The 16,357-nt window shown below is 39.6% G+C and overlaps 1 protein-coding gene across 4 annotated transcripts in view; it reads left to right on the top strand.

The window, feature by feature from the left end:
- LOC138670268 (sphingosine-1-phosphate transporter SPNS2) overlaps positions 1–16,357 on the top strand; it is a 201,395-nt gene that overhangs the window by 169,125 nt on the left and 15,913 nt on the right. For 2 of the 4 annotated variants that reach the window (XR_011319317.1, XM_069757459.1), the window contains exons 10-12: positions 1,349–1,447; positions 9,727–9,890; positions 15,726–15,796. Coding sequence is in view for 3 of the 4 variants with exons in the window: in XM_069757459.1 (XP_069613560.1) it covers positions 1,349–1,447; positions 9,727–9,890; positions 15,726–15,789 (327 nt within the window). In the remaining variant the exon portion in view is untranslated. The remainder of the gene's footprint in view (positions 1–1,348; positions 1,448–9,726; positions 9,891–15,725; positions 15,797–16,357) is intronic. The other 2 variants (XM_069757460.1, XM_069757461.1) reach the window with 1 other exon arrangement.

Raw genomic sequence — 16,357 nt, 5'->3', positions numbered from 1 at the left:
AGATCTGGAGAAGATCTGTATGGAGCAGTGGGCCAAAATCCCTTCTGCAATTTGTAAACTTGGTCAAGAACTACATTAAACATCTGACCTCTGTAATTGCAAACAAAGGTTTCAGTACCAAATATTCGGCTCTGTTTTTCTATTGTATCAAATACTTATATCATGCAATAAGATGCAAATTAATTATGTAAAAATCATACAATATGATTTTTCTGGATACATTTTTTTTTTTTTTACGATTCGGTCTCAGTTGAAGTTTCCCTACTATAAAAATTATCTTCATTGTAGGTAGGAAAACTTGCAAAATCGGCATTGTATCAAATACTTATTTTCCCCACTCTATCTGCAGTGGTCATTAGGAAGGGAACAATCTCTCGGTGTTTGGCAAAGTGTGGTATCATCGTCTTAAGAAAGCACTAACATTATCCTAATACTATAAGTACTGGTGTAATTAGATGTCTTGGACATTGTACACAAGTCATACCATCCCACCAAACTGTAATCATACTGTGTGGGTGCTTGTAATGTGAATCATTGAATGAAATCACATATAGAAAAGCTCATTGTAGTGCATATGGTGGCACCCATTCTCAGAATTTCCTGGCAGATGAGCCCATAATCTCCTTATGTGTTGTCATGCATGTGAAATCCTCTCTCATTAAACAAGCGTTACTTAAAGCTCCCCAATTTGTAAAATAGGCTTTCCATTTTCCTTGCTCGTTGAGTCACATCTCTCATCTAGATGATTCCTGGGCTATTGTTTCAATGACCCAGCTTTTGGAGTGGAATGTCCTACTCTATGTTTACGTTCTTGAAAAGGGATGAAATAGTCTTGACCATCGTCTACTGTAGGAATTTCCTATTGAACCTATTCAAATAAACACAAGGCTGCAGCCATGGAAGTTTTATTTTAAACAGGAAGCTTCTTGAATACGGTGTTCTTGTTTGATATGTCAAGATACCTCCAATCATCCAGCAGCATTCTATTGTTTCCTCCAACAATATGGAGTATAAAGAGCATACCAAGCAATAAATAAAATGTTCACATTAAACGGTTGTTGCTCTGCCATCTCTGTAGGATCAAACACCTCCTTATCCGAGAATAAAGAGAAAAACAATGGTGCTAGCTGCGTTTTGAATTCTCTCCATTAATAGACCTTGTGGTCTCATTTTGTTACATGATCTAGTGCCTGATGGTTGTTATACCTAACCAGAAATAAATGTCCGTAGAAAATATTGAAAACCGTGTATTCTTTCATTATAGTACCCACATCTCTGGAAGCGCTGGATGCAGTGTATTTATAGTCTTTGTAGGGGGTCTTACTCTTGTTTGTCTTATTTTGTACAGTATGTGGTTATTCCAACCCGCCGTGCCACAGCCGTAGCTTTGCAGAGCTTCACATCACATCTTCTAGGAGACGCTGGGAGTCCATACCTTATTGGTTTTGTAAGTACATGACTGTGATCAGATCAGTGTGAATGTAGTAGTATGTTGAAAAATTTATAGCTATATAGTTTTGCAGACTTGTGTTGAACTACAGTTGTTCAGTTTATATGTAGCAAAATTGAGACTTTATGTAAAATATTCTTCCTGTTTTTTAAAACCTGTGACCTAATGATGTGATGACTAGCTCATCTTTCAATCCTATTAGTGGGGTTTTCTTGGCTCTAGACAAATTTCTGTAGTCAGTCTGTGACTTTAGGTTGCCAAATCATGACAGTGTGCAATGTGCACGCTATCAAAATGCCTCTGTAATTCCAATTCGAATGGGCAGTTAGGGGGCTGCAAGTATGCGATTTCCATAGTTGTGGTCACAAGCCAACTCAATCATCTGCTTCACTTAGTGCTTAATTGAAACTCCCTTTAATGAAAAAGAGAATAATTAATATTCTTAATGTATCTTATAAGCTGTGTAGGATCATGGAGTATATCACGAGTGCAAGAATTTACATTGTAAGGGTCCACTCACATAGGAGTATAAATCCAACGAGTGCAATGTTAGAAAAACTCAGATTACACTCGCCATAATGTTATTCTAATAGACAGTGCTCATCTGCGAGTTTTTCCTCATTTGGAGTTGGCATGGGGAAAAATTTCATATTCACAGTATTACTTGCTCAATATTCTCAACGTCCGCCCTATTTGGGGGACTTTGGTACCTCCACAATAATTATTCCACAAAAAGACTTGATCACCCAGTATTGGAAGAATAAGTGACCTAGACTGAGGTACTGATAAAAACTAACAGTTTATTGATAATTATTAAAAACAATATATAAATACTATAAAGAAAGGTATTAGACCTAGAAGGAGGGACACAAAAAAGCCATAGGCTACATCCAAACCGTGGACTAGTTTAACATAAACATGTGTAAATTACATCCATGCTACCTATACTCTATGTGCATAATGATATATGGTAAAACATTCCCTCATAGAAATGTGCCGTTGTAGACTGTCATGCGGAGGCGGGCTAAACCCATCCACTAATATGATACATGATTGTCACTAGCAAATATAGAGTATTGTATTAGAATGGGTATATTACCTTAAGATCTGCCACGTGGATGTATGCCCCGGCGTCCCTCTGCCCCGACGCGCGTTTCGCACTGCTTCTTCGAGAGACGCCTCCCGAAGAAGCAGTGCGAAACGCGCGTCGGGGCAGAGGGACGCCGGGGCATACATCCACGTGGCAGATCTTAAGGTAATATACCCATTCTAATACAATACTCTATATTTGCTAGTGACAATCATGTATCATATTAGTGGATGGGTTTAGCCCGCCTCCGCATGACAGTCTACAACGGCACATTTCTATGAGGGAATGTTTTACCATATATCATTATGCACATAGAGTATAGGTAGCATGGATGTAATTTACACATGTTTATGTTAAACTAGTCCACGGTTTGGATGTAGCCTATGGCTTTTTTGTGTCCCTCCTTCTAGGTCTAATACCTTTCTTTATAGTATTTATATATTGTTTTTAATAATTATCAATAAACTGTTAGTTTTTATCAGTACCTCAGTCTAGGTCACTTATTCTTCCAATACTGGGTGATCAAGTCTTTTTGTGGAATAATGGGGAAAAATTTGCAGCATGCTGCGTATGGCCGCGTAAAACGGCTGAGACTCACCAATGAAAGTCAATGGGTGCAAGAAAAAATTGCACAGATAGATCTGTATGCACCCATCTCAACGGAAACCCGACATTTTATCAACTGAGTACAGTAAATTTACCACGTGAGCCGTCAGAATAGAATAGATACAGTGGGTACAGAAAGTATTCAGACCCCTTTAAATTTTTCTGTTTCATTGCAGCCATTTGGTAAATGATTTTTTCAGTCAAGATGGGGTGCAGAGTGTACATTAATGAGAAAAAAAATTATGTAGAAATTTTTGCATATTTATTAAAAAAGAATAACTGAAATATCACATGGTCATAAGTATTCAGACCCTTTGGTCAGACACTCATATTTAAGTCACTTGTTGTCCATTTCATTGCGATCCTCCTTGAGATGGTTCTACTCCTTCATTGGAGTCCAGCTGTGTTTAGTTAAACTGATAGGACTTGATTTGCAAAGGCACACACCTGTCTATATAAGACCTCACAGCTCACAATGCATATCAGACCAAATGAGAATCATGAGGTCAAAAGCAACTGGTCAAGGAGCTCAGAGTCAGAATTGTGGCAAGGCACAAATCTGGCTAAGGTTGCAAAATAATTTCTGCAGTACTCAAGGTTCCGAAGAGCAGAGTGGCCTCCATAATCCTTAAATGGAAGACGTTTGGGACCACCAGAAGTCTTCCTAGACCTGGCCATCCAGCCAAACTGAGCAATAATGGGAGAAGAGCCTTGGTGAGAGAGTTAAAGAACCCCAGGATCACCGTGGCTGAGCTGAAGAGATGCAGTAGGGAGATGTGAGAAAGTTCCACAAAGTCAACTATCACTGCAGCCCTCCACCTGTCGGGCCTTTATGGCAGAGTGGCACGACTGAAGCCTCTCCTCAGTGCAAGACATATGAAAGCCCGCATAGGGTTTGCTAAAAAACAAGGGAAGAACTCCAAGACTATGAGAAATAAGATTCTCTGGTCTGAGACGAAGATAGACATTTTTGGTGATAATTCAATGCAGTATGTGTGGAGAGAACCAGGCACTGCTCATCGCCTGCCCAATACAATCCCAAGAGTGAAACGTGGTGGTGGTGGCAGCATCTTGCTAAGGGGGTGTTTTACAACTGCAGGGACAGGACGACTGGTTTCCATTGAAGGAAACATGAATGCGGACTGGACCTCAGACTTGGCCGAAGATTCACCTTCCAACAAGACAATGACCCTAAACACACTGCTAAAATAACAAAGGAGTGGCTTCAGAACTTGACTAACCCAGCCAGAGCCCCGGCTTAAACCCAATTGAGCATCTCTGGAGAGACCTGAAAATGGCTGTCCACCAACGTTCACCATCCAACCTGACGGAACTGGAGAGGATCTGCAAGGAAGAATGGCAGAGGATCCCCAAATCCAGGTGTGAAAAACTTGTTGCATCATTCCCAAGAAGACTCATGGCTGTACTAGCTCAAAAAGGTGCTTCTACTCAATACTGAGCAAAGGGTCTGAATACTAATGACCATGTGATATTTCAGATTTTCTTTTTTAATAAATATGCAAAAATTTCTACATTTGTTTTTTTTTTTTCAGTCAAGATGAGGTGCAGAGTGTACATTAAGGAGAAAAAAATTAACTTTGTTTCATTGCATCCATTTTGTAAATTCAAAAAAGAGTGAAAAATTTAAAGAAGTCTGAATACTTTCCGTACCCACTGTTTATAGATAGAATAACAGAAAAAAAATGGCTTGGAGTCCCTCCTATTTTTAATAACCAGCAAAGGCTAGACAAACAATTATGGGTTGATATTAATAGCCAGAAAAGGGGCCATAGATATTGACCAACACCCTTCCAGACTAATAACATCATCCCTCAGCCACTCCAGAAATGGCGCATCCATTAGATTCAGATGCGTAACCTCGGCTCTTCCCACTTACCTTGGTGCGGTAGGCAAGGGGGGGTAATGGTATTGGGGTTGATGTCAGCTTTATAATGTCAGCTGACATCAAGCCCAGGGGTAAGCAATGGTGAGGCGTCTATAAGACACCTCCATTACTAACCCTGTCAGTTTAAGTTAAAAAAATACACACACGAAGCAAAGGCTTTAATTTGAACAAAATACTCCCCAACCTTCTTTTACCAATTTATTAATATCCAAAGAAAAAAAAATAAAAACAAGAAATCTTCACTTGTCTGACGATCATCCATAAGTCCTCCGGCGAGCCCAACTCCTCTACATCTGGATGCATTGCTTAGCGATGACTTAAAATGCAACCTCTCAGCCATGCATACAGGAGACACTGAGCTGAGGGTGAGAACGCAGCTTCAATGCCAAGCGCAGATATGAGTAAGGTGACTGGAGATCAGAGCCGATGAACTCTGGTCAACTTACTGACAACATCACTTGCACCATGAGGGGAGACAATCAATTGGACTTCTTCATATGATATGGAAATGACTTATTGTAATGAAGTCCCAAAACTTTCTATAATGGAAAAACCCTATTTCAGTAAATGGTTGGGTAAACCATGGATGAATTAAAAACGCAGTGACCAAAGATGTCAATTAAGTTTTAACATACAGAGATTGAACTTTCCTTACAGTTGCAAAGTGCAGTTTTTTTAAATGACCTTTTTGGTGAAATCCTGTCTGGGTATGAGAATAATTTAACTGAAGCTGCTTAAAAATGCACCTCTACAAGAATAACATTAAATTTAATGTCAGAATAAAACACAAAACATTAAAGGGAATCTGTCACCCCAAAAATGGCCTATAAACTAAGACCACCTGCATCAGGGGCTTATCTACATTTTACAGTACATTATACTCACCCAGGGGCGGTTCCACTGCGGTCAAGTCCGATGGGCGTCGCGGTCTGGGTCTGGCGCCTCCCATCTTCATATGATCACGTTCTCTTCTTGTCGCGGCTCCTGCACAGGCGTACTTTGTCTGCCCTGTTGAGGGCAGAGCAAAGTACTGCAGTGCGCAGGCGCCGGGATCAAGTCTACTAGAACAGTAGTTTCTCATAGAGATGCCCTCTCTATAATGCCAACATGCAATAATAGGACATTGACAGTGACTGTCTTCACGAGACAACATCTTTACTCAACCAGAAAACCGAGGAGGCCCAAAAGACAATAGCATTTAAAATTCTCACATGGTGGGCATCATCTGTATTCAATGGTATGTGGTCATATGATGGTAAATATAGACAGTTAGCAATGACTGGCTGATTTTTGAGGACCACAGCTAGCTCATGGGCTTATTCTAATATATAGACATTTGTAGGTGAACAAGTCGGGTCGATTTACTACTTGTCATAGGTGAGGAAGTTATAAACGTGCTTCAGTTATCAAGCTAATGATACCAGTGTGTACATATAGGGAAGGTGTGGAATGGCTCCACACGTTGCACATATCGCGGTGCTTCATAAAATGAAGATGGCAGATGAGCTTTAACTGGAATAAGTCTACAGTGTTTACAATTCTGAGGCTGAACTGTTCCCTAAGAGCTCGTCTGGCTCAGCATGCACATCACGTTTTCAGGACTGCAAGGCCATTTTGCAGTTGCAGTTTCATACATTATTCTAATTGCTTTACTTCCAGCCCTCTGTGTGAAGGTTTTATGGCAATACAATGCTTTATTGAAAGCATCAGCAATTTGTAAACTGACTTGAGAGAAAATTCCATTTCACAACTATTTACACAATGCTCTCTTTACATAACGGACCTAGATGTAATGGATTTTGAGGATCAGCCCCAGAAGGATCATGGAACCCAATGATTACCCTGATAATGTAACTATTTGATGTACACTTCATAAAGCAAGACAACATACAGGTGCTTCTCACAAAATTAGAATATCATCAAAAAGTTAATTTATTTCAGTTCTGCGCTACAAAAAGTGAAACTCCTATATTATATAGAGTCATTACAATCAGAGTGATCTATTTCACGTGTTTATTTCTGTTAATGTTGATTATGACTTACAGCCAATGAAAACCCAAAAGTCATTATCTCAGTAAATTAGAATAATTAACAAAAACACCTACAAAGGCTCCCTAAGCTTTTTAAAGGTCCCTTAGTCTGTTTCGGTAGGCTCCACAATCATGGGGAAGACTGCTGACTTGACAGATGTCCAGAAGGCAGTCATTGACACACTCCACAAGGAGGGTAAGCCACAAAAGGTCATTACTAATGAAGCTGGCTGTTCAGAGTGCTGTATCCAAGCATATTAATGGAAAATTGAGTGGAATGAAAAAGTGTGGTAGAAAAAAGTGCACAAGCAACCGGGATAAGCGCAGCCTTAAAAGGATTGATAAGAAAAGGCATTCAAAAATTTGAGAGAGATTCACAAGGAGTGGACTGCTGCTGGAGTCATTGCTTCAAGATCCACCACACACACAGACGTATCCAGGGCATGGGCTACAAGTGTCGCATTCCTTGTGTCAAGCCACTCATGACCAATACACAGAGCCAGAAGCGTCTTACCTGGGCCAAGTAGAAAAAGAATTGAACTGTTGCTCAGTGGTCCAAGGTGTTGTTCTCAGATGAAAGTACATTTTGCAATTCATTTGGAAATCAAGGTCTCAGAGTCTGAAGGAAGAGTGGGAAGACTGGAGAGGCACACAATCCAAGCTGCTTGAAGTGTAGTGTGAAGTTTCCACAATCAGTGATGGTTTGGGGAGCCATCTCATCTGTTGGAGTACAGTAGGTCCACTGTGTTTTATCAAGATCAAAGTCAGTGCAGCGGTCTACCAGGAAATTTAAGAGCACTTCATGCTTCCTTCTGCCGACAAGCTTTTTGGAGATGGAAATTTCACTATACAGCAGGACTTGGCACCTGTCCACACAAAAGTACCAATACCTGGTATTGGTTTAAAAACATCAATATCACTGAGCTTGATTGGCCAGCAAATTCGCCTTACCTTAACCCCATAGAGAATCTATGGGGTATTGTCAAGAGGAAGAAGAGACACCAGACCAGAGGAGCTGAAGGCTGCTATCAAAGCAACCTGTGCTTCCATAACACCTCAAGAGTGCCACAGGCTGATTGCCTCCATGCCAATGCCGCATTGATGCAGTAATTGATGCAAAAGGAGCCCTGACCAAATATTGAGTGCATTTACTGAATATTCATTTCAGTAGGCCAACATTTTGGATTTTAAAATAATTTTTCAAGCTAGTGTTATAAAGAATTCTAATTTACTGAGATAATGATTTTTGAGTTTTCATTGGTTATAGGCCATAACCATCAACATTGACAGAAATAAAAAGTTTTAATAGATCACTCTGTAATGACTTTATATAATATGACTTTCACTTTTTGTATTGAAGAACTGAAATAAATTAACTTTTTGATGAAATTCCAGGCAAAGAAAAAATGATCCACACCACCGCAACACTTTGTGCTTGGCTTTTTTTTTTTTTTTTTTAAATATCCATTGTACTTATGGCTGCCCAAATCAGACTCCTGGGTGCTCACTCATAGAAAAAAACAATGCAAATGTCCAAGCAGCAAAAGAGAAGAGTTTCACTTACCGTCCTTAAAATTCACTTTATTTCAGCAGTAGAACAAAGTACGGTAGTTGGTGGAACAAAAAGCTGGAGGACGATCATTTCGCGCACAGGCGCTTCAACCATGCTTGTGTGCGAAACGATCGTCGTCCAGCTCTTTGTTCCACCTACTACTCTCCTGACCTGGATGTTTTAAAACTGCCAAAATAAAGTGATTTTAAGGACGATGAGCACCACTCTTTTTTTTTTTTTTCCTCTTTTGCTGCATTAACTTTTTGATGACATTCAAATTTTGTGAGAAGCACCTGTAGGTTGAGGTCTTGTGGATGGCACCCAATTAAGAAAAAATTACAATTTTCTTTGAAGCTTTATGTTGGATGCTATTCCCTTGGCAACTATCCATGGTTTCACCATTCAGAATCTTATAGCATCTGGAAAAATGATATCCTTTTGTTACTTATATATTGTCACATCTCTCTGTGGAGGTGCAGAATTTTTCTTCGAGAGTAAAGAACATCCTATGTACCTATTTAACCCCAGCCACGTTACATTAATTCTTCAGCGGTCGTCCTTGGTCGCTGAAGTTTTATTTCAATATGATTAATTTTGTATTTGCAGCGCATAATGAAATAGATTTAGAAAAAAATATAATTGTTAATATTTGGAACATCCCCAAAAATACCACCGGATGACCTTGGAATCAGTGACGTTCTACCCATGATCCAGGATATCCTGCTCTGTATACTGAAGTCCTCAAAATGTTTTCGGCGCCCTATTATGATATGAAATACACAATGTCCGTGTTAATAGGTTATTTGTTTTTTTTTTGCCGTTGATTTTTTTTATTTTTTATAGCCTCACATTCCTTACTGGAAATATGTCCACACCTCGCAAATGACCCTTGTACGATGAAAACTGGCACTTTGTTTCCAGGCATTATTGCACAATGGTTGTTTAGCTAAACCTAGTTTTCCTCTGTAGTCCCCAGTGCCTAGGTCATTAGGCAGCTAGGCTAAAGTGGATTTCCTCTGTTGTAGAGGCAAATTGTTCTATTTCATCAGTTTGGAGGAGGCTGTTTACATGTCTATTGTTTTTACTTCCCAGATCTCAGACCTGATCCAGGAGAATACCAATAAGTCTCAACTGTGGGAGTTCTTGAGTCTAGGTTATGCACTAATGCTCTGCCCGTTTGTGGTTGTTTTGGGTGGAATGTTTTTTCTGGCTACAGCACTTTACTTTTTGGAAGATCGTGCCAAAGCTGAGCAACAGTAAGTAGAAGTTGGACTGATTTCTAGTAAATCTATTGGTTGTTTACGGGAACCAATGAAAACAAGTTTGTCTCAATCACATTTCAGACTGTAAAATCCAAATCTGTGTTCTTAAGACAGCTTGTCATGGTCTTGCTTAATCATGCAAAGTTATGTGATTCCATGATCCAAGTACTTAAAGCATACCTCCAGCCTTCAGAAGAAAAAGGATTATAGTGAACGACTCTACAGTATAATCGTTTTTCTAAATCCCTCTAGAGCTTTTTGCTGTCTACCAGCAGCACGGACCACTCAGAGTCCATGTTTTCAGCTGCACTAAACTAGGCAATGTCTTGGTCTTCATTCTTAGCTCCTGCCTTCAGTGTGAAAAGGAGATCCTAGAACTATTGATCCTGCACTGAAGACCGTAGCCTAGGATCAGGATGCTGCATAATTTTAGTGCAACCCGCAGCACAGACTTCGGACAATTCTGTGCTCCAGGAAAGAATGGTTTAGAAAAACTATATACTAGAGTTCTGCACCATAATACTTTTTCTTTTGAAGCTGGAGGTACACTTTAATGTGAAATAATGTATCACTAATGGGGTGAATTTTGGGGGTTCTTATAAATGCTTGCCAATTCACCAATAATGAAGCAAGCATCAGACATGCTATGTGACTTAGATTCACTACATTGGGAGACGACTATAGAATGAAAAAGAATGTTTTAAAAGCCAAACTTGTTTTCTGTGGTCATTAATTGACTGCATGGCTTATAACTAACCTTTGTTCGCATCACTGAACACATTCTAACCTCATATATGTACATATGGTAAAGTAGTTGCTGTTTTATAAACTGCCTATGTCACATTGTTAGGAAGGGACTAATAGAAATAGCAAACTCTTAATTAAAGGGTGAGTGAATCACTTAATAGTCCTGAAGGTGTCCCTAAACGAGCTCCAATTGGCTGTATACAAGTTGATCTTCACTCATTTATGTCCCCATGCACATGGGGCAACCAAACTGTATGGAGACAGAAGTTAGTGCAATTGTACTGTCCTCTTGCAGCATGCATGTAGTTATCAGCATGTCTACTGTTTACATAGGACTATGTACTGCCAACAACAGTGGTATCTATGCTGGCATACATGGTCAATCAGAGAATCATTTTGCTTGTTCATGAGTTGCTTGGTGCCATGCTTACCAATGCCGATGATCGAGAACAGAAAATTATATACAGTTAGGTCCATATATATTTGGACAGAGACAACATTTTTCTAATTTTGGTTATAGACATTACCACAATGAATTTTCAACAAAATAATTCAGATGCAGTTGAAGTTCAGACTTTCAGCTTTCATTTGAGGTTATCCACATTAAAATTGGATGAAGGGTTTAGGAGTTTCAGCTCCTTAACATGTGCCACCCTGTTTTTAAAGGGACCTAAAGTAATTGGACAATTGACTCCAAGGCTATTTCATGGACAGCTGTGGGCAATCCCTTCGTTATGTCAGTCTCAATTAAGCAGATAAGACCTGGAGTTGATTTGAGGTGTGGTGCTTGCATTTGGAAGGTTTTGCTGTGAAGTAAACAAGCGGTCAAATGAGCTCTCCATGCAGGTGAATCAAGCCATCTTCTGTTAAGCTGCGAAAACAGAAAAAACCCATCCGAGAAATTGCTACAATATTAGGAGTGGCAAAATCTACAGTTTGGTACATCCTGAGAAAGGAAGAAAGCACTGGTGAACTCATCAATGCAAAAAGACCTGGGCGCCCACGGAAAACAACAGTGGTGGATGATCTCAGAATAATCTCCATGGTGAAGAGAAACCCCTTCACAACAGCCAACCAAGTGAACAACACTCTCCAGGAGGTAGGCGTATCAATATCCAAATCTACCATAAAGAGAAGACTGCATGAAAGTAAATACAGAGGGTTCACTGCACGGTGCAAGCCACTCATAAGCATCAAGAATAAAAAGGCTAGACTGGACTTTACTAAAAAACATCTAAAAAAGCCAGCACCGTTCTGGAAGAACATTCTTTGTACAGATGAAACCAAGATCAACCTCTACCAGAATGATGGAAAGAGAAAAGTATGGCAAAGGCGTGGTACAGCTCATGATCCAAAGCATACCACACCATCTGTAAAACACGGTGGAGGCAGTGTGATGGCTTGGGCATGCATGGCTGCCAGTGGCACTGGGTCACTAGTGTTTCTTGATGTGACACAGGACAGAAGCAGCCAAATGAATTCTGAGGTATTCAGAGCCATACTGTGTGCTCAGATTCAGCCAAATGCAGCAAAACTGATTGGTCGTCGTTTCATACTACAGATGGACAATGACCCAAAACATAAAGCCAAAGCAACCCAGGAGTTTATTAAAGGGAACCTGTCACCTGAATTTGGCGGGACTGGTTTTGGATCATATGGGCAAGATTGCCTTGCGCAGGCGTGTACTACGGAGGACAGAGAATGAACTTCAATCCAATATTGCGGCCAGCATGCAGCCAGCGGGTAAGGAAAGGGTGAATCAAACCCCTGAAAATTCCGCCCATATGACCCAAAACCAGTCCCGCCAAATTCAGGTGACAGGTTCCCTTTAAAGCAAAGAAGTGGAATATTCTTGAATGGCCAAGTCAGTCACCTGATCTCAATGCAATTGAGCATGCATTTCACTTGTTAAAGACTAAACTTCAGACAGAAAGGCCCGCAAACAAACAGCAACTGAAAACCACCCCAGTAAAGGCCTGGCAGAGCATCAAAAAGGAGGTAACACAGCGTCTGGTGATGTCCATGAGTTCAAGACTTCAGGCAGTCATTGCCAACAAAGGGTTTTCAACCAAGAACTGAAAATGAACATTTTGTTTAAAATTATTGAATCTGTCCAATTACTTTTGGTCCCTTTAAAAGCAGGGTGGCACATGTTAAGGAGCTTCAAACTCCTAAACCCTTCATCCAATTTTAATGTGGATACCCTCAAATGAAAGCTGAAAGTCTGAACTTCAATTGCATCTGAATTGTTTTGTTTAAAATTCATTGCAGTAATGTCTATAACCAAAATTAGAAAAATGTTGTCTCTGTGTGTGTGTATGTGTGTATATATATATATATATATATATATATATATATATATATATATATATATATATATATATATATATATATATATAAATATAAATCAAGATGAATGTGTTAGACTGTGCTAACCTGGTTGAAGTCCTTTTTAGCTTTTAGATAGTTCTTGACAGCTGCTGCGGGTCCACGGGTTACGATGTAACCATAGGAGATCTGGTTCAGAAGGAATATTCGTGGGGATTCTCTTCGCTGCTGTATTGTTGATAAAGCAAAGGTGTTTTTTTTTATTCAACGCATTTCGAAGTTACATGAATTTCTTCTTCACATGTGGTCCTTCATTTTTCATGAAGAAGTTCATGTACCGGTAAATTCGAAAAGCGTAGAATAAAAAACACTATTTTATTTATTAAACTTTGTTTCGGATTAACATCTTTTCAACAATACAGCAGTGCAGAGGATCCCCACGAATATTCCTTCTGAATGACTGAGAACAAGCATTCTATGTGTATGGACCTCCAACTGTTGTTGGACACTCTTGGGAAGAACACAATCGGGCCATGAAATTCAATATGTCCAATAATTCTTTTCCCTGACATTTGTTGTGGGAAAGTCTGGAGGCATCCAATATTAGATAATCATCTGGTACTGCTGAAATTTGCTGTTTGCTCAACATTAATGTACTGTGTATGGTCAGCTTAAAAGACTTGGCAAAACTGACTGAACTCAAGTCATTCTCAATCCACAGAAAGTGGAATTATTGCCCAAACACCTTTATCCATCAGAAATTCTAGATAGGAAGTTCTTGTACCGGACTCTAGAATCTCAGCAACCTTTCTTGAGTGCCCTGACAATATAGTACAATACATGCTTACTGTTATGGTAACACTGGTTTCTACTTCAAAATTATTTTAGTTTGTGATATTCTGTAGCAACTGATATCTTTTGACTATTCACTGTATAGATGTGTAACTGTAACAAGCTTTGTTGCAAGGATAACTAATTTCAGTTAGTATACAAAGTAGAAATAGATATCCCAATAGTCCACAGTACTTCAACTTCATGGACAGAAAAATACATTATGTACAGTATAGACCAACAGCGAGTAGCTCTCACATCCGAGAGAATCGGGCTGATTATGCAAATAACACTCCGCTCAGAGTTTCATCAAAGTGTGCGCATAGGGTGATCTTCTGTCATCTGAGTGAGTAGGAGCAGACTGTTAGGAAAAGATGGAGACCAAGATTTCTCAATCTTCTCCATTGTGCCAGTGCACAAACATCATTGACTTGCATGGCACGGCCCCATAGACTAACATTGGCCCAAGTGTGATCCGATGTTGCCTCTGCTCGCACTCGGATCGATAATACAGCCGTCTATATATTTATATATTGCCATTTCAATGCCCAGGAAGACGGAAAAGTCCACGGAATTTTGGAAATCAGAAGATAGATAAGCCTATTAATAGTATGCAAATAATATATAAATAAAAACAAAATTTTAAAAACCTCTCCATTAACCCATTATTGAGTTAGCGCCAAATTACGCTCACTTACACGCCTTAGCATGATATCAGCGAGGTTATTAATGGTTGTTTGAGGAATGTTTCACCAGTCCTACTCCCAGGATTGTGATGTGGGGTAGCATAACGTACAGTAGCCAGACCCCTCTAATGTTTATTCCAGGTACAATAACATCTTGACATTACATTCATTTGGTGGTAAAACCAGTGGTATGAGCACTTATCCTAATTGTCCTAGGAGCCATTTTTCAACATGCCAATACCGTGAAACATGTTCCTTGTGCTCCTGTAAGCAGCCTGCATGGCTTACACATCCTAACACGGCATGCAGTGTCTCTGGTCTTGTCTCCCATTGAGTATATTTGAGACTTCAGTAGTTGGCAATTGCAAAGGATCTTGATGATTTTCCTTCTAGAGTGAATTCAGAGTGGCAGAACATTCCTCAGACAACCAATTAGAGAGGTGGTGGGGGAGAGGTATGAAAGATACCGTTCACTCTGACATTGAAAAGTGGCTATAAATTTGCCATGTATAGTCACGTTATCTGGTGTCCTCTCCTGAGACAAGTCTTCCAGCATCCACTATGGCCACCGCAGTAGCATACAGAGAAGTGGTAAATCTGTTATACCTCTACAGCAAAGGAAGGGCAGGGGAGACTGTGTTCAAATTTACCACTGTGCTGCCCATTTCACAAAAGAGGCCACCTTGGATGTAGGAGCCCTGGAACACTGGTTTGGATTTAGGAGGCAAACAGAGGCCATAGAGACTATCCATGACATATGTATATAGCTGCTTTTCACTCCCATGATGGAGAGTTGCTTTAATCCAGGTTCCAAGTTGAAGCTGCAGAATTTTCTATTACTTTTTGAAGCTTTGAATACATTTGAAGTCATTATATTCCATGTAATTTACGCAGTAACAAGCGCACATGTCTGTCTCCACGTAACATATTTAATACCTTTGTCTGCTCTCTTCTTGCACAAGCTTTGTCCATCTGTAAAGCTTCTGAAGGGTCTGGTTGCTGGGATAGGTAACGCTGTATTGTGTGAGGCCAGGTGTACTATGCTTTGACCATAGACAGCTGTATCCTGAGGTTTCACTATGGTGCCCAGCTTCTGCCCGGATGACATTACAGCAGACAAACAAAAGCATTGACAAAGATTTCCAATGTTTCTTTGTCTGGCGAGGGTTTGTCCGATGGTGACTCTGCTTAAAATAGTTTATCTCCGTTTAAAAAGAGTGCGTTTTCTTCCCACTAGTGAGCCGTGTTCAGATCCATCAGTTGGCAGCTGTAGTGACTCAGAAGAAGCTTCCATCTTGTAGCTTTTAGGTTGGTCTCATTTTTTTTTTCTTTCGTTTTAGCATTCCCATTTTCTGTTTTGTTTGATCTAATTTGAGGCTTTAGTGAAATTATTCTTTTCTCCTCTTGTTAATTTTCTTTTGACATTCTTGCATTATTTTACGTGTAACTGTCCTGATCCCAGCCAGAGCACTTAGATTGATTATATAAATTTGTGCAGAATTTATTTTTCAGTGCTTTAATCTTTAATATCTGGATAAGTCATGCATTGAAATTACATAGAGAAGTCAAGTTCTGAATAGCTGATTAAGGAGAGAGGGATCTTTACAATGCAAGACTTGTCTGATAGTTCTGATTAGTAAGCGCAATTCTATGTTATTTAGTAATGATTTACGGTATATTTGTACGCCCTGTTGATTGCAATGCCTAGATTCATCATTTCAGTTTCTCTAGTTTTCTGGAGTAATTTATTTTATTTATTTTTTTCAGTTTCTTAAGTATTTGTACCTTATTCTCTCTACATTTTGCGTAATTTTATAGGCCGTTTTTCTTTTAGTAATTTTACAATTTTAGTTTTACAAAAATGTCACT

This window comes from Ranitomeya imitator, chromosome 3, assembly GCF_032444005.1.
Source record: "Ranitomeya imitator isolate aRanImi1 chromosome 3, aRanImi1.pri, whole genome shotgun sequence".
Classification (NCBI taxonomy): Eukaryota; Metazoa; Chordata; class Amphibia; order Anura; family Dendrobatidae; genus Ranitomeya; species Ranitomeya imitator.
This window is presented reverse-complemented; position numbering and strand designations above follow the sequence as displayed.